This window comes from Cherax quadricarinatus, chromosome 18 (genome assembly GCF_038502225.1).
Source record: "Cherax quadricarinatus isolate ZL_2023a chromosome 18, ASM3850222v1, whole genome shotgun sequence".
Classification (NCBI taxonomy): Eukaryota; Metazoa; Arthropoda; class Malacostraca; order Decapoda; family Parastacidae; genus Cherax; species Cherax quadricarinatus.
In genome coordinates this window covers 1,698,505-1,721,044 of record NC_091309.1, presented here as the reverse complement: position 1 = coordinate 1,721,044, position 22,540 = coordinate 1,698,505, and the positions used below count along the sequence as shown (strand labels likewise).

Below are 22,540 nucleotides of genomic sequence, written 5' to 3'. Positions count from 1 at the left end.
ATCAAAACTTCTCATTGAGGCACTTAGACTTCGTGAGAAGTAAGTATTACATCAGATAAACATGATGACTAGGTGTGTGTGTGTGTACTCACCTATTTATGGTTGCAAGGGTTGAATCATAGCTCCTGGCCCCACCTCTTTACTAGTTACTACTAGGTACACACTCCCTGCTCCATGAGCTTTGTCGTATCTCTTCTTAAAGCTATGTATGCATCCTGCCTCCACTGCATCGCTCTCCAGTTGTTCCACTTCCTGACAACTCTATGGCTAAATAAATACTTCCTAGCATCCCTGTGACTCAGATGAGTTTTCAACTTCCAGTTGTATCCCCTTCTTGCTGTGTCCCATCTCTGAAACATCCTGTCCCTATCCACCCTGTCAATTCCTCTCAGTATTTTATATGTCATTATCATGTCTCCCCATCTCTCCTGTCCTCCAGTGTCGTCAGATTGATTTCCCTTAACCTCTTCGCATAGGACATACTCCTTAGCTCCGGGACTAATCTTGTTGCAAACCTTTGCACTTTCTCTAATTTCTTGACATGCTTGACCAGGTGTGGGTTCCATACTTGTGCTGCATACTCCAATATGGGGCTGACATACACGCTGCACAGTTTTGAATGATTCCTTACTCAGGTGTCAAAACGTTCTTCTTAGGTTTGCCAGGTGCCTGTATGCTGCAGCAGTTGTTTGGCTGATGCTTGCCTCAGGAGATGTGTTCAGTATTGTACTCATCCCAAGATCTTTTTCCTTGAGTGAGGTTTCCAGACTTTGGCCCCCTAGCCTGTACTCTGTCTGTGGTCTTCTTTCACAAATTAGACACATGTGCATTAGACACATTGCACATGTGTCTAATTTATCAACATGTCGGTTCTCAGAACCATTCATCTACAAACCTGTCAGACACTGCAACTTCTTGGGATCTTAATACTTGGGAATTCTTCACTTGCCTAATTCTTGGGCACAACCTACTTCCACATTGAACAAATGTGACACCACCTTTGACTGCTCCATTTCTCCTGCCAACGGTTTATAAGCTCCTTCTCCGCACGTATGCCGTATTCTATTCAAGATTGATGGACTGACCACATCGACTCAAGGTTGAGGGACTGATTACCTCATTCTCCTCCTGTTCTTCAAGATTCTCCTTTGTATGGACTGATGAAGCCACTGTGTGGCGAAACGTTTCCTCAATAAAGATACCCAAGAGTTGCACATGTGTCTAATTTATCAACATGTCGGTTCTCTGAACCATTCATCTACAGGTCTTCTTTCACCTTTCCCAGTCTTCATGACTTTGCATTTGGTGAGGTTAAAGTCCAGGAGCCAGTTGTTGGACCAGGCTTGCAGCCTGTCTAGATCCCATTGTAGTCCCACCTGATCCTCATCCACTTGAATTCTCCACATTAGCTTCACATCGTCTGCAAACAGGGACTTCTCTGAATTTATCCCTTATGCCATGTCATCCACATATATACATATTCACATACACATTCATATATGCACTGGCCTTAGGACTGACCCATTTTAAACTCTGCATGTCAGAGGCACCTACTCTGACACCATTGCTTGTAATATTGTTATTCATTATGTGCAACATCAAGATGATTAATGTTATAAACCTCAACTTTGACTACCTTGCATTAGTATTAAGATAAAATAATAAATAATTAAAAAATAACCACTCTTATCCTGTGTAGACTTAAGTAGTTTTTAACCATTAAACTATCTAAATGTAGATCTACGTTTGTGTGCGTAGCGCTCCGACCTTGATTTTCTCCATAAGAAAGCATGTAAAAAAAAAGCGTATTAGGATTAGTCTGCCTGAAATGCCCCGGCATGATAGTGGCTTTCTTTGTACCTAACAAATCAACAATGTAATTACTCTTTGTAACCTTTGTCAAAGAAATAAATCTTTATTATTAATCACATTACTTGTAATATTATTATTAGTTTTATGCTACATCAAGATTATTATCCATAAGATAAAATATCTTATTATTCATTGGATAAAATAATTAATAATTAAAAATTAACCACTCTTATCCTGTCTAGACCTAAGTAGTTTTTAAGTATTAGGATTAGCCTGTCCGAAATGCCCCGGCATGATAGAGACTTTCTTTGTACTGAACAAATCAAAATTGTAATTACACGTTGTAACCTTTGCAAAGAAATAAAATTTTTTATCTTTATCTTTTATTTTTACCTCATCACATACCATCACTTGTTGTTTCCTTCTTGTCAGGTATTCTCTCATCCATTGTAATGCCTTTCCTGTTATTCCTGCCTGCTCCTTTAGCTTTTGCACTAATCTCTTTTGTGAAACTGTGTCGCTATCCTTCTTGAAGTCTAAGAAAATGCATTTTACCCACCCTCTCTCTCTCTTCTGTCATCTTGCTATAAAACTCCAGTAGGTTTGTGACACAGGATTTCCTCTCCCTGAAACTGTGCTGGTTATCATGTATAATCTCATTCTTTTTTAGGTGCTCCGTCAATCTGTTCTTGATAATCTTCACCTTGACTTTGAATACTATATGTACTTGTCAGTGAGTCTGGTCTGTGGTTTAATGCCACCTGCCAGCCTCCTTTCTTAGCTCTTTTATTATCCAGACCCTGATCTCAGAGTTGCTCTCAGTCTCTAAGAGTGTGTGCACGTGCGTATTATACGTATATTATACATATAAATCAATGATCTACGCGGAAATAAGTGGAGGTATATACTACAGAGAAAGATCACGGTCAGCAGGATTTGAACCCATGTGCCCATGTGTGGGAAGTGTTGGCTTCCCAAGTAAAGTTTTAGAACATTAAGCTACAGATACCTCAAATAGCTAGGTTAACTGGTTACAAGCCATGTTTCATCCTAGCCCCGGACACACAAGTTAGCCTCAGGCATGGTTTCTGGCTATTTCATTCTCCTCCTGTATGTTTTCCGTTTAATTCACAAATAGTATAATTATGACATACTACCCTAGGTACAAAGGAGTTTAAGATAACTAGATTTGACTGTACTAGTTTTAGTCTGATCAAGATGATTTGTATAACAAGGGGCTTAGAATCTACAGAAAAGATGTACTGTAATCCCAGAGAATTGAATTGTGCTCCTATATATATAACTTGAAGCACAGTTCATTATCCAAACGTGCCAAGTTCAGTTCTGGGTTGAGACAGGAATGTTTCCTTATACCTTCTGCCATTGTTCACTTAGTAGTAAATACGTGCCTGAGTGTCAGGTGCCTTGTGGTTTACATCCTGGGAAAGAGGACTCGCAGATTCCCAATAGAAATAAGCCACACTGCTTAGCTTTTCTGGATTATCCTTACATGTTAACCCTCTTGGTTAGTAGTCTGAATAATTTATTTTATTTTTACCTTCAAACACAGGTACATGGCATGGGCAGTTCAAAGTTTCCCCAGTGTGACTGCTCGTTTTTTACGTGAGGCTGGCATGGAGGACCCTATGGGTCAGGGCCTACGCTATGCTGGTGCTTGCAGTGATCCCAAAAGTCTTGAAGGTTAGTTCTTTTTAATCAGCAAAGAAAATTTTGTAGTCTCAAAAAATTATTTGGTCAATATAAATTTATTGAGGAGTCAAATGAAATTTAAGTAAATAGCATCCTACTGTACTGAGTTACAGTATTGTACATGTGAACTCAGATGAAGAGGAAAACAAACTTGAACTTAACAAGGCAGTCTGTATAGGCCAATGCTTTGCTCACTTATTTTATTACATTCTCTATTTAAAGCTTACCTTTATGTAAGTGTGTACATATTATCCTGCACTTTGTAATGTCTGCAGCTTTAGAACATAATGTGAACTTCTTATTACAATGCAGAAAAATCATTGTAATGTGTGTGATAAATTTCAGCTTAATGCAAATTGAGACAAGATGAATTCTGATTTTGGTGTTCAAAATATGAATCGTATGCATTAATTATAATAAGAATATGAATGTGTAAATTCAAGAATTATGTGGATTAAAGTAAAGGTTGGATGTGAGAAGTGGGCCATAATAAGCGTGTATGCACCTGGAGAAGAGAGGAATGCAGAGGAGAGAGAGAGATTTTGGGAGATGTTAAGTGAATGTATAGGAGCCTTTGAACCAAGTGAGAGAGTAATTGTGGTAGGGGACCTGAATGCTAAAGTAGGAGAAACTTTTAGAGAGGGTGTGGTAGGTAAGTTTGGGGTGCCAGGTGTAAATGATAATGGGAGCCCTTTGATTGAACTTTGTATAGAAAGGGGTCTAGTTATAGGTAATACATATTTTAAGAAAAAGAGGATAAATAAGTATACAAGATATGATGTAGGGCGAAATGACAGTAGTTTGTTGGATTATGTATTGGTAGATAAAAGACTGTTGAGTAGACTTCAGGATGTACATGTTTATAGAGGGGCCACAGATATATCAGATCACTTTCTAGTTGTAGCTACACTGAGAGTAAAAGGTAGATGGGATACAAGGAGAATAGAAGCATCAGGGAAGAGAGAGGTGAAGGTTTATAAACTAAAAGAGGAGGCAGTTAGGGTAAGATATAAACAGCTATTGGAGGATAGATGGGCTAATGAGAGCATAGGCAATGGGGTCGAAGAGGTATGGGGTAGGTTTAAAAATGTAGTGTTAGAGTGTTCAGCAGAAGTTTGTGGTTACAGGAAAGTGGGTGCAGGAGGGAAGAGGAGCGATTGGTGGAATGATGATGTAAAGAGAGTAGTAAGGGAGAAAAAGTTAGCATATGAGAAGTTTTTACAAAGTAGAAGTGATGCAAGGAGGGAAGAGTATATGGAGAAAAAGAGAGAGGTTAAGAGAGTGGTGAAGCAATGTAAAAAGAGAGCAAATGAGAGAGTGGGTGAGATGTTATCAACAAATTTTGTTGAAAATAAGAAAAAGTTTTGGAGTGAGATCAACAAGTTAAGAAAGCCTAGAGAACAAATGGATTTGTCAGTTAAAAATAGGAGAGGAGAGTTATTAAATGGAGAGTTAGAGGTATTGGGAAGATGGAGGGAATATTTTGAGGAATTGTTAAATGTTAATGAAGATAGGGAAGCTGTGATTTCGTGTATAGGGCAAGGAGGAATAACATCTTGTAGGAGTGAGGAAGAGCCAGTTGTGAGTGTGGGGGAAGTTCGTGAGGCAGTAGGTAAAATGAAAGGGGGTAAGGCAGCCGGGATTGATGGGATAAAGATAGAAATGTTAAAAGCAGGTGGGGATATAGTTTTGGAGTGGTTGGTGCAATTATTTAATAAATGTATAGAAGAGGGTAAGGTACCTAGGGATTGGCAGAGAGCATGCATAGTTCCTTTGTATAAAGGCAAAGGGGATAAAAGAGAGTGCAAAAATTATAGGGGGATAAGTCTGTTGAGTATACCTGGTAAAGTGTATGGTAGAGTTATAATTGAAAGAATTAAGAGTAAGACGGAGAATAGGATAGCAGATGAACAAGGAGGCTTTAGGAAAGGTAGGGGGTGTGTGGACCAGGTGTTTACAGTGAAACATATAAGTGAACAGTATTTAGATAAGGCTAAAGAGGTCTTTGTGGCATTTATGGATTTGGAAAAGGCGTATGACAGGGTGGATAGGGGGGCAATGTGGCAGATGTTGCAAGTGTATGGTGTAGGAGGTAGGTTACTGAAAGCAGTGAAGAGTTTTTACGAGGATAGTGAGGCTCAAGTTAGAGTATGTAGGAAAGAGGGAAATTTTTTCCCAGTAAAAGTAGGCCTTAGACAAGGATGTGTGATGTCACCGTGGTTGTTTAATATATTTATAGATGGGGTTGTAAGAGAAGTAAATGCGAGGGTCTTGGCAAGAGGCGTGGAGTTAAAAGATAAAGAATCACACACAAAGTGGGAGTTGTCACAGCTGCTCTTTGCTGATGACACTGTGCTCTTGGGAGATTCTGAAGAGAAGTTGCAGAGATTGGTGGATGAATTTGGTAGGGTGTGCAAAAGAAGAAAATTAAAGGTGAATACAGGAAAGAGTAAGGTTATGAGGATAACAAAAAGATTAGGTGATGAAAGATTGGATATCAGATTGGAGGGAGAGAGTATGGAGGAGGTGAACGTATTCAGATATTTGGGAGTGGACGTGTCAGCGGATGGGTCTATGAAAGATGAGGTGAATCATATAATTGATGAGGGAAAAAGAGTGAGTGGTGCACTTAGGAGTCTGTGGAGACAAAGAACTTTGTCCTTGGAGGCAAAGAGGGGAATGTATGAGAGTATAGTTTTACCAACGCTCTTATATGGGTGTGAAGCGTGGGTGATGAATGTTGCAGCGAGGAGAAGGCTGGAGGCAGTGGAGATGTCATGTCTGAGGGCAATGTGTGGTGTGAATATAATGCAGAGAATTCGTAGTTTGGAAGTTAGGAGGAGGTGCGGGATTACCAAAACTGTTGTCCAGAGGGCTGAGGAAGGGTTGTTGAGGTTGTTCGGACATGTTGAGAGAATGGAGCGAAACAGAATGACTTCAAGAGTGTATCAGTCTGTAGTGGAAGGAAGGCGGGGTAGGGGTCGGCCTAGGAAAGGTTGGAGGGAGGGGGTAAAGGAGGTTTTGTGTGCGAGGGGCTTGGACTTCCAGCAGGCATGCGTGAGCGTGTTTGATAGGAGTGAATGGAGACAAATGGTTTTTAATACTTGACGTGCTGTTGGAGTGTGAGCAAAGTAACATTTATGAAGGGATTCAGGGAAACCGGCAGGCCGGACTTGAGTCCTGGAGATGGGAAGTACAGTGCCTGCACTCTGAAGGAGGGGTGTTAATGTTGCAGTTTAAAAACTGTAGTGTAAAGCACCCTTCTGGCAAGACAGTGATGGAGTGAATGATGGTGAAAGTTTTTCTTTTTCGGGCCACCCTGCCTTGGTGGGAATCGGCCAGTGTGATAATAAAAAATAAAATAATAATAATAATAATAATGGCTCTATATAATCATTATAATTTAATAATAATCTCATACAGTAATAGTAATTATATGCATAACTCACAAAATCGTAACAACACAGTCGCAAACATATTATGAAATGGGTGGGGGCTTGAACCCATGGCCTATGAGCTTTAGGACTTACCTGCCATGGCTTCAAGCCCCACCCATTTCCTGATTTATACACATAATTTATGAAAATTATTTATACTGGACAACTAAGGTATCTGTGGAAACAAAAAATGTTATCCATGGAGGCAAAGAAGGGAACATATGAGATTATAGTGGTCCCAACACTTATATGGGTGCAGTGGCGGCTCGTAATGCCAGTACAGTGGACCCCCGACTTATGATGCTTGTCAGCATAAAAATTTGACCCCGACCTACGTTGAAAAACTCAACTTACATCATTCGTCCCAAACGCGGCCGTGTGGCCTGAGTACCTCAGCCTAGTGTGACATTGTTTACAAGCCAGGGCAGACAGTTGCACGCATACATTCAGTAAATTTTGTATTATTCCAGCGTTTTTAGTGCTTGTAACTGCTAAATAAGCCACCATGGGCTTATCGAGAATACTGAGAAACAATTAACCCCAGAGGGTTAGCCACCCAGGATAACCCAAGAAAGGAGGTGTGTCATTGAGGACTGTCTAACTTATTTCCGTTGGGGTCCTTATTCTTGTCCCCCAGGATGTGACCCACACCAGTCTACTAACACCCAGGTGAACAGGACAAAATGCCCGGAACTAGTGCTCATATTGGTGAATTTAAGGCCAGCAGAGGTTGGTTTGAGAGATTTAAGAATCATAGTGGCATACACAGTGTGATAAGGCCTGTTCTGGAAGAAAATGCCAAACAGGACCTACATTACTCAGGAGGAAAAGGCACTCCCAGGACACAAACAGTGTCTCATCACTCATCACCACATCTTAATAAAGGTAAGTGTCATTTATTCTTCATTTAGTACACTAGTACATGCACAATGTATATTGTGCATGTATCTTTCTTTTTGTGTGTAGGAAAATGTATATTTCATGTGGTAAAAAAATTTTTTTTTCATATTTTTGGGTGTCTTGAACGGATTAATTTGATTTCCATTATTTCTTATGGGGAAAATTAAGTTGACTTACGATAATTTCATCTTACGATGTGCTCTCTGGAACGGATTAATATCGTAAGTCGGGGGTCCACTGTACATGTAATACCTATACTATCGTACCGCATCAAACTTCCATTTTTAATAATTTTTTATCTCATTTCAATAAAAAATAAAAAATTTGCTTATGAATACGTTGAAAACAACATACAACAGATTTTCCTGTAATATATTTGTCAGTTGCAAATTATTTTAGTGTAAGGTTGATGAAGTTATATGTCTGGCAGTGAGCATTTGGGGGGACTGCAGCTCTGCAGCTCCTATGGACGAACTGCCACTGTATGGGTGTGAAGCATGGATTGTAAGTGCTGCAGTGAGGAGGAGGCTGGAGGCACTGGAGATGTCCTGTCTAAGGGCAATGTGTGGTGTAAATATTATGCAGAGAATTCGTAGTGTGGAAATTAGGAGGAGGTGTGGAGTTACTAAAAGTATTAGTCAGAGGGCTGAAGAAGGGTTGTTGAGGTGGTTTGGTCATTTAGAGAGAATGGAACAAAGTAGAATGACTCAGAGAGCGTATAAATCTGTAGGGGTCATCCTCGAAAAAGTTGGAGGGAGGGGGTAAAGGAGGTTTTGTGGCGAGGGACTTGGACTTCCAGCAAGCATGCGTGAGCATGTTTGATGAGAGTGAATGGAGACGAATTGTATTTGGGACCTGATGAGCTGTTGGAGTGTGAGCAGGGTAATATTTAGTGAAGGGATTCAGGGAAACCGGTTATTTTTATATAGCCAGACTTGAGTCCTGGAAATGGGAAGTACAATGCCTGCACTTCAAAGGAGGGGTTTTGGATATTGGCAGTTTGGAGGGATATGTTGTGTATCTTTATACGTAAAGTAGGGCCCCACTTATGTGGCAGGTTAGGTTCCAGGCTACCGCCGTAAAGCGGAAATCGCTGTAAAGTGGAACACCCTTTTTTTTCCCTTATAAATGCATACAAATAGTACTAGATAACAAGTTTACACTAACATATATTAAGTTAGCAATAGAACTAGGCATCAAAAAAGAATAAAAAAGTACAATACACACATAGTACATTCATTACTTGCCTTAAAATATTTGTAGTATTAATCTAGGGTGAGACAAATAGTATTTATTGTAAGAAATCAAGTGTGGTATGTATTGTAGTCAGCCGAGCTACTATACCAGGCCATTCCACCCACACATGCTATTCTATGATATTTAAGCATCCCAGAGTGATAAAATGCATATACAGTTCACTCATTACTTATCTTAAAATAGTTGTAGTCTTAATGTAGGGTCAGGAGTGAGTAAACGAGATAAAACGAATAAATGAGAGAGAGAGAGAGAGAGAGAGAGAGAATGAGTACATGAGGGAGGACAGGTGCAGTTATGTAAACAAACCAAGCGAACCTAAGTTTTGTAAATAAAGCGTACACGTCTGGTTTGTGTACAAGTTACATTGTGTACAAGTTGTCTCTACATTGATACAGTAGAATAAATAAAGAGGAACACTCCCATTCTCATGTAACACCATTTTTAGAAGAAATGACGCTCTGAGTGAAGGCAGTGGAAATAAGTCACTCTGTCTGACTTTTTTGGGTTATCCTAGGTTCTCAACATATATGCTGTTATGTATGATAATCTATGTAACTGTATTTGTGTATACCTGAATAAACTTACATACTTACATACAAAAGGAATAATTTTCTACAGTTACCCCAAGTAACACATTTTCTCTTATGTCAGACTAGAGAAAATATAATTCTTGCCGTCAATTGTACAAGTTATCTGGCTACGACATCTCATATTTATGTTTATTTATTCTATTGTGGGGTGTATTTATCATCTTTGTATGTTATGTATCGTGTTTATTATATAATTTTGAAAAAATATCATGGATGGATTAATGAAAATGTGTATATTAACGTAATATACGACATTTAATAAGACTCGGTGATTATTATTATTATTATCATTTCTAATATTGTCATTTGTGCAAGTCGTCTGGCTACCACATCTCATATTTATTTTTATTTATTCTATTGTAGGGTGTATTTATCATCTTTATGTTATGCATCGTGTTTATTATATAATTTTGAAAAAGTACCATAGATGGATTAATGAAAATGTGTATATTAACGTAATATACGACATTTAATGAGACTCTGTGATTATTATTATCATTACTAATATGAGGTCTCGAGATATAAGACACTCTTACTGATTTTAGTGTGAACCTGCATGCCAGCACAGTATGTAAGTTTATTTAGGTACAGGTATACATAAGTATAATTATCAGAGTATACACCTACCATCCGACTTACGACCTGCTCAACTTACGACGACTTGACTTTTGACTGTGTTTTTTATGCCAAATTTCTGGGAAATAAACAAGTGTTTGTGTTGTACACAGTGTTTATCCTAATCCTTACAGTATAAAATACAGTACTAACAGCATAAAAAGTAAAATAAAACATGAAATACCAAAATAAAACAATAAAATAAAAGTCATTACAAAAATGTTATGTTGATATTCAGTAGTAAAGTTCGACTTACGTCCATTTTGACTTAGGACCGGTTTCTCGGAACCGAACTCGGTCGTAAGTCAGATGGTAGGTGTATATAAAATATGAAATAACTCTTAAAAGCACTTGAAATTTTGGAGTTTCCAGACATAATGGAGAGACTTAGTGCTTATGGAGCTCACAAAGAACGTAAACAAACAGGGTGGGGCGCGGTGATTGTATTAGAAAGTCAGGTGGGGGGGAGCCATATAACGAGTTTTGGTCATACGTAATTTAAAATGACTGTATTAGTGGAACTCCATAAAGCAAAACGCCGTAAAGCGGGGCCCTACTATATATATATATATGTGTGTGTGTGTGTGTGTGTATACACCTACCATCCGACTTACGACCGAGTTCGGTTCCGAGAAACCGGTCGTAAGTCGAAATGGACGTAAGTCGAACATTACTACCGAATATCCACATCACATTTTTGTAATGACTTTATTTTATTGTTTTATTTAGGTATTTCATGTTTTACATTATTTTTTATGCTGTTAGTACTGTATTTTATACTGTAAGGTTTAGGATAAACACTGTGTACAACACAAATAGTGGTTTATTTCCCAGAAATTTGGCAAAAAAAAAAAAACACAGTCGTAAGCCGAGTGGTCGTAAGTCGAGCAGGTCGTAAGTCGGATGGTAGGTGTGTATATATATACACTGTATACATATATATATATATATATATATATATATATATGAGAAGTTTTTACAAAGTAGAAGTGATGCAAGGAGGGAAGAGTATATGGAGAAAAAGAGAGAGGTTAAGAGAGTGGTGAAGCAATGTAAAAAGAGAGCAAATGAGAGAGTGGGTGAGATGTTATCAACAAATTTTGTTGAAAATAAGAAAAAGTTTTGGAGTGAGATTAACAAGTTAAGAAAGCCTAGAGAACAAATGGATTTGTCAGTTAAAAATAGGAGAGGAGAGTTATTAAATGGAGAGTTAGAGGTATTGGGAAGATGGAAGGAATATTTTGAGGAATTGTTAAATGTTGATGAAGATAGGGAAGCTGTGATTTCGTGTATAGGGCAAGGAGGAATAACATCTTGTAGGAGTGAGGAAGAGCCAGTTGTGAGTGTGGGGGAAGTTCGTGAGGCAGTAGGTAAAATGAAAGGGGGTAAGGCAGCCGGGATTGATGGGATAAAGATAGAAATGTTAAAAGCAGGTGGGGATATAGTTTTGGAGTGGTTGGTGCAATTGTTTAATAAATGTATGGAAGAGGGTAAGGTACCTAGGGATTGGCAGAGAGCATGCATAGTTCCTTTGTATAAAGGCAAAGGGGATAAAAGAGAGTGCAAAAATTATAGGGGGATAAGTCTGTTGAGTGTACCTGGTAAAGTGTATGGTAGAGTTATAATTGAAAGAATTAAGAGTAAGACGGAGAATAGGATAGCAGATGAACAAGGAGGCTTTAGGAAAGGTAGGGGGTGTGTGGACCAGGTGTTTACAGTGAAACATATAAGTGAACAGTATTTAGATAAGGCTAAAGAGGTCTTTGTGGCATTTATGGATTTGGAAAAGGCGTATGACAGGGTGGATAGGGGGGCAATGTGGCAGATGTTGCAAGTGTATGGTGTAGGAGGTAGGTTACTGAAAGCAGTGAAGAGTTTTTACGAGGATAGTGAGGCTCAAGTTAGAGTATGTAGGAAAGAGGGAAATTTTTTCCCAGTAAAAGTAGGCCTTAGACAAGGATGTGTGATGTCACCGTGGTTGTTTAATATATTTATAGATGGGGTTGTAAGAGAAGTAAATGCGAGGGTCTTGGCAAGAGGCGTGGAGTTAAAAGATAAAGAATCACACACAAAGTGGGAGTTGTCACAGCTGCTCTTTGCTGATGACACTGTGCTCTTGGGAGATTCTGAAGAGAAGTTGCAGAGATTGGTGGATGAATTTGGTAGGGTGTGCAAAAGAAGAAAATTAAAGGTGAATACAGGAAAGAGTAAGGTTATGAGGATAACAAAAAGATTAGGTGATGAAAGATTGAATATCAGATTGGAGGGAGAGAGTATGGAGGAGGTGAACGTATTCAGATATTTGGGAGTGGACGTGTCAGCGGATGGGTCTATGAAAGATGAGGTGAATCATAGAATTGATGAGGGAAAAAGAGTGAGTGGTGCACTTAGGAGTCTGTGGAGACAAAGAACTTTGTCCTTGGAGGCAAAGAGGGGAATGTATGAGAGTATAGTTTTACCAACGCTCTTATATGGGTGTGAAGCGTGGGTGATGAATGTTGCAGCGAGGAGAAGGCTGGAGGCAGTGGAGATGTCATGTCTGAGGGCAATGTGTGGTGTGAATATAATGCAGAGAATTCGTAGTTTGGAAGTTAGGAGGAGGTGCGGGATTACCAAAACTGTTGTCCAGAGGGCTGAGGAAGGGTTGTTGAGGTGGTTCGGACATGTAGAGAGAATGGAGCGAAACAGAATGACTTCAAGAGTGTATCAGTCTGTAGTGGAAGGAAGGCGGGGTAGGGGTCGGCCAAGGAAGGGTTGGAGGGAGGGGGTAAAGGAGGTTTTGTGTGCGAGGGGCTTGGACTTCCAGCAGGCATGCTTGAGCGTGTTTGATAGGAGTGAATGGAGACAAATGGTTTTTAATACTTGACGTGCTGTTGGAGTGTGAGCAAAGTAACATTTATGAAGGGATTCAGGGAAACCGGCAGGCCGGACTTGAGTCCTGGAGATGGGAAGTACAGTGCCTGCACTCTGAAGGAGGGGTGTTAATGTTGCAGTTTAAAAACTGTAGTGTAAAGCACCCTTCTGGCAAGACAGTGATGGAGTGAATGATGGTGAAAGTTTTTCTTTTTCGGGCCACCCTGCCTTGGTGGGAATCGGCCGGTGTGATAAAAAAAAAAAAAAAAAAAATATATATATATATATATATATATATATATATATATATATATATATATATATATATATATATATATATATATATATATATCTTTTTTTCAACAAGTCGGCCGTCTCCCACCGAGGCAGGGTGACCCAAAAAAAGAAAGAAAATCCCCAAAAAGAAAATACTTTCATCATCATTCAACACTTTCACCACACTCGCACATTATCACTGTTTTTGCAGAGGTGCTCAGAATACAACAGTCTAGAAGCATACACATATAAAGATACACAACGTATCCCACCAATCTGCCAATATCCCAAACCCCTCCTTTAAAGTGCAGGCATTGTACTTCCCATTTCCAGGACTCAAGTCCGACTATATGAAAATAACCGGTTTCCCTGAATCCCTTCACTAAATATTACCCTGCTCACACTCCAACAGATCGTCAGGTCCCAAGTATCATTTGTCTCCATTCACTTCTATCTAACACGCTCATGCACGCTTGCTGGAAGTCCAAGCCCCTCGCCCACAAAACCTCCTTTACCCCCTCTTTCCAACCCTTTCGAGGACGACCCCTACCCCTCTTTCCTTCCCCTATAGATTTATATGCTTTCCATGTCATTCTACTTTGATCCATTCTCTCTAAATGACCAAACCACCTCAACAACCCCTCTTCTGCCCTCTGACTAATGCTTTTATTAACCCCACACCTTCTCCTAATTTCCACACTCCGAATTTTCTGCATAATATTTACACCACACATTGCCCTTAGACAGGACATCTCCACTGCCTCCAACCGTCTCCTCGCTGCTGCATTTACCACCCAAGCTTCACATCCATATAAGAGTGTTGGTACTACTATACTTTCATACATTCCCTTCTTTGCCTCCATAGATAACGTTTTTTGACTCCACATATACCACATATAGTATATATATATATATTGTATATATATACAGTGGACCCCCGCATACCGTTGGCATCACATAACGTTAAATCCAGATACTGCTACATTTTATCGCCAAGATTTTGCCTCGCATACCGCTAAAAGACCCGCTCAATGCTGTTCGTCCGAGACGCGTCTAATGTGCGCCCTTAGCCAGCCTCACATGTTCCGCCGGTGGCATTGTTTACCAGCCAGCCTCCGCGGTAACATCCAAGCATACAATCGGAACATTTCGTATTATTACAGTGTTTCTGGTGATTTTATCTGCAAAATAAGTGACCATGGGCCCCAAGAAAGCTTCTAGTGCCAACCCTACAGGAATAAGGGTGAGAATTACTATAGAGATGAAGAAAGAGATCATTGATAAGTATGAAAGTGGAGTGTGTGTCTCCGAGCTGGCCAGGTTGTATAGTAAACCCCAATCAACCATCGCTACTATTGTGGGCAACAAAAAGGCAATCAAGGAAGCTGTTCTTGCCAAAGGTTTAACTGTGTTTTCGAAACAGAGATCGCAGGTGATGGAAGATGTTGAGAGACTGTTATTGGTGTGGATAAATGAGAAACAGATAGCAGGAGATAGCATCTCTCAAGTGATCATAAGTGAAAAGGCTAGGAAGTTGCATGAGGATTTAATTAAAAAAATGCCTGCAACTAGTGATGATGTGAGTGAATTTAAGGCCAGCAAAGGTTGGTTTGAGAGATTTAAGAGGCGTAGTGGCATACATAGTGTGATAAGGCATGGTGAGGCTGCCAGTTCGGACCACAAAGCAGCTGAAAAATATGTGCAGGAATTCAAGGAGTACATAGAAACTGAAGGACTGAAACCTGAACAAGTGTTTAATTGTGATGAAACAGGCCTGTTTTGGAAGAAAATGCCAAGCAGGACCTACATTACTCAGGAGGAAAAGGCACTCCCAGGACATAAGCCTATGAAAGACAGGCTTACTCTGTTGATGTGTTCCAATGCTACTGGTGATTGCAAAGTGAAGCCTTTATTAGTGTATCACTCTGAAACTCCCAGACCGTTCAGGCAAAAGAATGTCCTCAAGGAAAATTTGTGTGTGCTGTGGAGGGCAAACAGTAAGGCATGGGTCACTAGGGACTTTTTCTATGACTGGTTACACCATGCATTTTCCCCCAATGTGAAAGATTACCTAACTGAAAAGAAATTAAAACTTAAGTGCCTCCTGGTGTTAGACAATGCCCCTGGTCATCCTACAGACGTGGCAGAGCGACTTTATGGGGACATGAAATTCATTAAGGTGAAGTTTTTGCCTCCTAATACCACTCCTCTCCTGCAGCCCATGGACCAGCAGGTTATTGCAAACTTCAAAAAACTGTACACAAAAGCTCTGTTTGAAAGGTGCTTTGTAGTGACCTCAGAAACTCAACTGACTCTAAGAGAGTTTTGGAGAGATCACTTTAATATCCTCAATTGTGTAAACCTTATAGGTAAGGCTTGGGAGGGAGTGACTAAGAGGACCTTGAACTCTGTTTGGAAGAAACTGTGGCCAGAATGTGTAGACCAAAGGGATTTTGAAGGGTTTCAGGCTAACCCTGAGAATCCTATGCCAGTTGAGGAATCCATTATGGCATTGGGAAAGTCCTTGGGGTTGGAGGTTAGTGGGGATGATGTGGAAGAGTTGGTGGAGGAGGACAATGAAGAACTAACCACTGATGAGCTGATAGATCAGCTTCAACAGCAAGAGGCCAGACCTGAGGAAACTGGTTCGAAGGAGGGGAGAGAGAAATTGAAGAAATTGCCTACTACAAAGATTAAGGAAATCTGTGCAAAGTGGCTTGAAGTGCAAACCTTCATGGATGAAAATCACCCTCACACAGCTATTGCAAGCCGTGCTGGTGACTATTACACTGACAATGTTGTGAAACACTTTAGGGAAGTCATAAAGGAACGAGAGGTACAGGCCACTATGGACAGATATGTTGTGCGACAAAACTCCAGTGACTCTGAAGCTGGTCCTAGTGGCATTAAAAGAAGAAGGGAAGTAACCCCAGAAAAGGACTTGACACCTCAAGTCTTAATGGAAGGGGATTCCCCTTCTAAACACTAACACTCTCTCCTCCTCCCATCCCATCAATCACCAGATCTTCAATAAAAGTAAGTGTCATGTAATTTTGCATGCCTTTTTCAGTTTGTGTGTATTAAAATTAATATTTCATGTGGTAAAAATTTTTTTTTTCATACTTTGGGGTGTCTTGCACGGATTAATTTGATTTCCATTATTTCTTATGGGGAAAATTCATTCGCATAACGATAATTTCGCATAACAATGAGCTCTCTTGCACGGATTAATATCGCTATGCGGGGGTCCACTGTATATATATTGTAGGTAGTAGGTTGGTAGACAGCAACCACCCAGGGAGGTACTACCGTCCTGCCAAGTGAGTGTAAAATGAAAGCCTGTAATTGTTTTACATGATGGATTGCTGGTGTCTTTTTTCTGTCTTATAAACATGTAAGATTTCAGGTACGTCTTGCTACTTCTTCCTACACTTAGGTCACACTACACATACATGTACGAGCATGTATATACACACCCCTCTGGGTTTTCTTCTATTTTCTCTTTAGTTCTTGTTCTTGTTTATTTCCTCATCTCCATGGGGAAATGGAACAGAATTCTTCCTCCATAAGCCATGCGTGTTGTAAGAGGCGACTAAAATGCCGGGAGCAAGGGACTAGTAACCCCTCCTCCCGTATAAATTACTAAATTTAAAAAGAGAGACTTTAGTTTTTCTTTTTGGGCCACCCTGCCTTGGTGGGATACGGCTGATGTGTTGAAAGAAAGAAGAATAAATATATATATATATATATATATATATATGTATGTATGTATGTATGTATGTATATACATATATATAAACCACATAAATTGAGAGTACCATCCAAATAGGCCCCTTCCAAGGTTTTTGGACTCATAATACATATTTTACAACATTTGAATGTGGTAAATTATAGGTATCGCATCGGGCCAGCTGTCCTGCATACGTCTTGAACCGAGTGCTTCACTCCTTATCATTCGCCGAGGCAAGTTACTTAAGGAAATAAATCTCTTGTATTCAGATTTTTTCATCTGAATAGAAGAGAAAGTGTCTGATTTTTATATTTCAGACACTCCCATATATGTTTTTGTTTTCCCATACAACAAAATCACTTTATAACATTAGTCACATTTTTGTGTTGATTGAGTAGTGTTAGCTCAGACAGATACAGTAGCACATATCTTTAACCTTCTTGATCTTCCATATACAGTGGGTGCTCGATGGATCGTACAGCTACTAACCATGTACATGTACCACATTTGACTGATCATAAATGCAGTTAAGAAAATGCACTTGCATTTACAGGAATTTTATAAAGAACAGGAAGATTTCTTCAGTTTAAAAATGAATAAGTGATACTGTAGTAAACTATGTACTCTGTATGGTAAGAAATTGATTTAACTGAGTAGTTGGAGGGAAGGGAAGAAGGGAGGGGGAAGAAGTGAGAGGGTTGTAATGGCACTTGTGGCAAAAAGAAATGAGATTGTTTAGTTATCATATAAAAAGCATTCAGTTCTGTAACCAACGGATTTTGTCCATTGGTTCCAAATCAGTTGATCCAGTGGATTTTGTCCAGTTTTTCTGAAGACCATTAAAATGAATGCCAAACTTTTTATAAATAGAGCTTACCGATGGTGAAAGTTTGAAATCTATCAGGAAAGGCATTCTTCAGCTGTTGCTCATAGTCCGACAATTTAAATTTTTTTAACAGTGTAGTGAATTGTTAATTTTGCACGTACAGTCTAAACTTACAGGGTATCATCCTTTTCAAATGCATTAGCTTTAATGGTTTGAAACCAATCAAAAGAAGCATTTTTTAGTTACTGAATGGAAATTAGTATCTCAATTTATGTAATAACATTAGCAAACTGAGATGTATGCAGCCTAATAACTCACCTTGTGTTCATGAAAACATACTAGCATTAAAAGCATAATTAAACCATTCAGAAGACGCATTCTCCACTCATCACACAGATTCCAATGATTCTGTTTTTAACTATGTTAATAGAGTACACATGTGTATTGAGAAGTGTACTAAAATAGTAAATTTTATTAGTTGTGTTTGTAAGATGCATCAGCTACTGAAGCTTGCAGTTGTTCAAAACAAGTACTTTATACTCGGGTATATTTAACATGATTTAATGGGATAAATTTTCACTTTTAAATACACATTTGGCAAATATGCGCCTACACACATCAGTTATGCTCTCTGCTTTCGTTGAAGTAGGTTACACCATTGGTGAATGTTTGAAGCCAGGAAGATGATGATTTTAACATCGTTGTTGAGTGTTCGAAGCCAGTATTTACTACCTCATTATCCCATGTGTCCCACACAGTTCCTTGTGAGACCCAATTTGTGTTATCTTCCCAGTTTTCTCCTTCACAATTTATTACTTGTTAATAAAATACTTACTCTCTAATAATATCTGTATTACCATTTATTCCTACTTAAGCACTGTTATAATTCTTTTATAATCTTACTATTTTTCCCTGTGTTCCCAAACTACAAATAACAAACTAGTATATGTTCCTACTACACTACTGTGCAATTCCTTGTATGTACCATCTTCCACTAGCTAGTATCAACTTCCTCAAATAAAATTTCTTTAGTGATATTAATTGCTCAAACTCTATGCTATAAGACAAATCCTACTCTCAGATTAATTTCATATCATAGTGTCAATCTATTTAAAGGTTGTTTTACCACTACAGTGGACCCCCGCATAGCGATATTAATCCGTGCAAGAGAGCTCATTGTTATGCGAAATTATCGTTATGCGAATGAATTTTCCCCATAAGAAATAATGGAAATCAAATTAATCCGTGCACGACACCCAAAAGTATGAAAAAAAAATTTTACCACATGAAATATACATTTTCCTACACACAAAGAGAAGGATACATGCACAATAGTAGAGTAGTACATGCACAATATATATTGTGCATGTACTACTCTACTAAATGAAGAATAAATGACACTTACCTTTATTGAAGATGCAGCAATGACTGATGAGACACTGTGTCCTGGGAGTGCCTTTTCCTCCTGAGTACTGTAGGTCCTGTTTGGCATTTTCTTCCAGAACAGGCCTTATCACACTGTGTATGCCACTACGATTCTTAAATCTCTCAAACCAACCTTTGCTGGCTTTAAATTCACCAATATGAGCACTAGTTCCAGGCATTTTTCCCTGTTCACCTGGGTGTTAGTCGACTGGTGTGGGTTGCATCCTAGGAGACAAGATTAAGGTCCCCAATGGAAATAAGTTGGACAGTCTTCGATGACACTGACTTTTTTGGGTTATCCTGGGTGGCAAATCCTCTGGGGTTAATTGTTTCTTGGTATTCTCAATAAGCCACACCAACAACGGCAGCAGCAGCAGCAGCTGACAGTGCAGCAGCAGCAGCAGCTGACGGTGGTACAGCAGCAGCAGCAGCTGTACCACCAATAGTAGCGATGGTTGATTGGGGTTTATTATACAACCTGGCCAGCTCGGAGACACGCACTCCACTTTCATACTTATCAATGATCTTTTTCTTCATCTCTATAGTAATTCTCACCCTTATTCCTGTAGGGTTGGCACTAGAAGCTTTCTTGGGGCCCATGGTCACTTATTTTGCAGATAAAATCACCAAAAACACTGTAATAATACCAAATGTTCCGATTGTATGCTTGGATGTTACCGCGGAGGCTGGCTGGTAAACAATGCCACCGGCGGAACATGTGAGCGTGGCTCAGGCCGCACATAGACGCATCTCGGACGAACAGCATTGAGCGGGTTTTTTAGCGGTATGCGAGGCAAAATCTTAGCGATAAAATGTAGCGGTATGCGGATTTAACGTTATGTAAGGCCAACGGTATGCGGGGGTCCTCTGTACTTAATTTAGTCCCTTTTTACATTTTTCCTGAAATAATTCTCTATATACCAATACATTGTACTGCCCCTTATTCAGTAATTGCTATACTCCTAGTTCTAACAACAATTAAAGGGCTACTTTCAGGAGATTTAATATTTTTTTTTTTTATCCTCTTGTCCATATAGTCACATTTATTAACCCTTAAATGGTCCAAACGTATATGTACGTTTTTTCAACATCTGAAAGTATGTAAAAAAAAATGTGGTGAATGGTTTGAAAAACCGACAAGTTGAAGATTGAGACACTTATGCAGCATATGGGAATCTTTATTCAGGAAACGTTTCGCCACACAGTGGCTTCATCAGTCCACTGTGTGGCTTCATCAGTCCACTGTGTGGCTTCATCAGTCCACTGTGTGGCTTCATCAGTCCACTGTGTGGCAAAACGTTTCCTGAATAAAGATTCCCATATGCTGCATAAGTGTCTCAATCTTCAAAAAAAATGTAGATCTTTTTTTTTTGTTTTACATGTGAAAACGTGTAAAAAAAACTTTTATCTACATTTTTTTGTGTTATATTTGAAAATATGTAAAAAAAGTAGATCTACTTTTGTAGCATTACGAATTTGAACGTCGATCTGTTTGGACCGTTTAAGGGTTAAAATACTCTAGGTGCTATTGACTACCTCAGGTGCTACTGATTTTGTTTTTAATACATTCTTTTATTATTATATTCACTAGCTCCTTTATTTTAGCTGTAAATATCTAACATAGTTCATAAACTCACATTTGTTAAAATAATTAAGGTGCTATTAGATGCTTAAGTGTATAACTGAATTACCTATTCTGTAATAATCCCTTTTTCTTATAAATTTTTTTAAAGTTTTAGAATAATTACAGTCTTATTCATAAGTCTAGTTGTAGATTCAGTATAACTCTTATATTATTTTACTCAGAAAATCTAGTTTGTAAAATTACTCTCATCCTATGATTACAGACATAGATCCTGATGTAAACTTTTTACTAAATGAATTACACGAATCAAACAGCAACTGTAATTACTATACACCAGACCAAGCAAAGACATTAATTAGTGCAATAACATAACCATCTTTAACCCTTAAATGGTCCAAACGTATATATACATTTTTTCAACATCTGAAAGTACGTAAAAAAATGTAGATCTTCTTTTTTGTTTTACATTTGAAAACGTGTAAAAAAAAACTTTATCTACATTTTTTTTTTGTTACATTTGAAAATATGTTAAAAAAAGTAGATCTACTTTTGTAGCACTATGAATTTGAACGTCGATTTGTTTGGACCGTTTAAGGGCTAACTACAGTGTCAGATCCTTGAGCAAATATTATGATGTCCTCACAGCATTACTCAATTCCCTTCATTCCAATATATCAATCATCACATTCACAGAAACCTGACTTAAGCCTGATATTACAGATGTCTATACCATTCCTGGCTACATGGCCATACACAACTGTAGAACAGACCAGCAAGGGGGAGGAACAGCTATATACTACTCAAATCAACTCGAATGTATCAACAAATCTTGCACAAGGGACGAACATGGTGAATATATCATAGCCAAATTCAAATCAAAAGACCTGCAAAAACCCCTCACAGTTATAAACATCTACAGAGTACCACAGTCAAACATTTACCACTTTAGTGAAAAACTAGGAAACATGATTACTGATGCACACATGAATAAAGACCACCTACTACTAACAGGAGATTTCAACATAAACATACTACACGACCAGGACCCACAAGTGACCGAATTCACAAACACAATGAGTAACTGCCTTTTACTACCAACAATATCTAAACCTACAAGAATCACCGAGACAAGCATCTTCTTAATAAACCATACCACAGGCGGGATTGAACCCGTGGTCAGAGAGTCTCAAAACTCCAGACCATCGCGTTAGCCACTGGACCAGCTAGCCACAATAAGATTCATCCAACTAGGTATATTTCTACACCATAGGAAGGTTAGCATAGGCACCACTGTGACCACATCTGGACAAACACCATAGCCTCTTTAAAATCAGGCATAATCACAGACAACACTACAGACCACTACCCAACCTTTCTCATAACTAATCTGGGCAAACTGCCACAAGACATTACTAAAGTAACCTTCAGACTACATAACGAGACAGCTGTTAACAACTTTATAGCAACTGTGAATAACATCGATTGGCAAAATGAGCTCGAAACATATACATATATGAATGAATG

General features: G+C 38.9%; 1 protein-coding gene across 15 annotated transcripts in view; it reads left to right on the top strand.

The window, feature by feature from the left end:
* Positions 1–22,540, top strand: part of AMPdeam (AMP deaminase) — a 231,436-nt gene that overhangs the window by 113,781 nt on the left and 95,115 nt on the right. For 12 of the 15 annotated variants that reach the window (XM_070086034.1, XM_070086032.1, XM_070086033.1 and 9 more), the window contains 3 exons: positions 1–39; positions 3,383–3,513; positions 21,737–21,865. The exon at positions 1–39 is cut by the window's left edge and continues 26 nt beyond it. In XM_070086034.1, coding sequence (XP_069942135.1) covers positions 1–39; positions 3,383–3,513; positions 21,737–21,865 — 299 coding nt within the window. Of the gene's footprint in view, positions 40–3,382; positions 3,514–17,344; positions 17,414–21,736; positions 21,866–22,540 lie in introns of all 15 variants that reach the window. The other 3 variants (XM_070086036.1, XM_070086035.1, XM_070086037.1) reach the window with 2 other exon arrangements.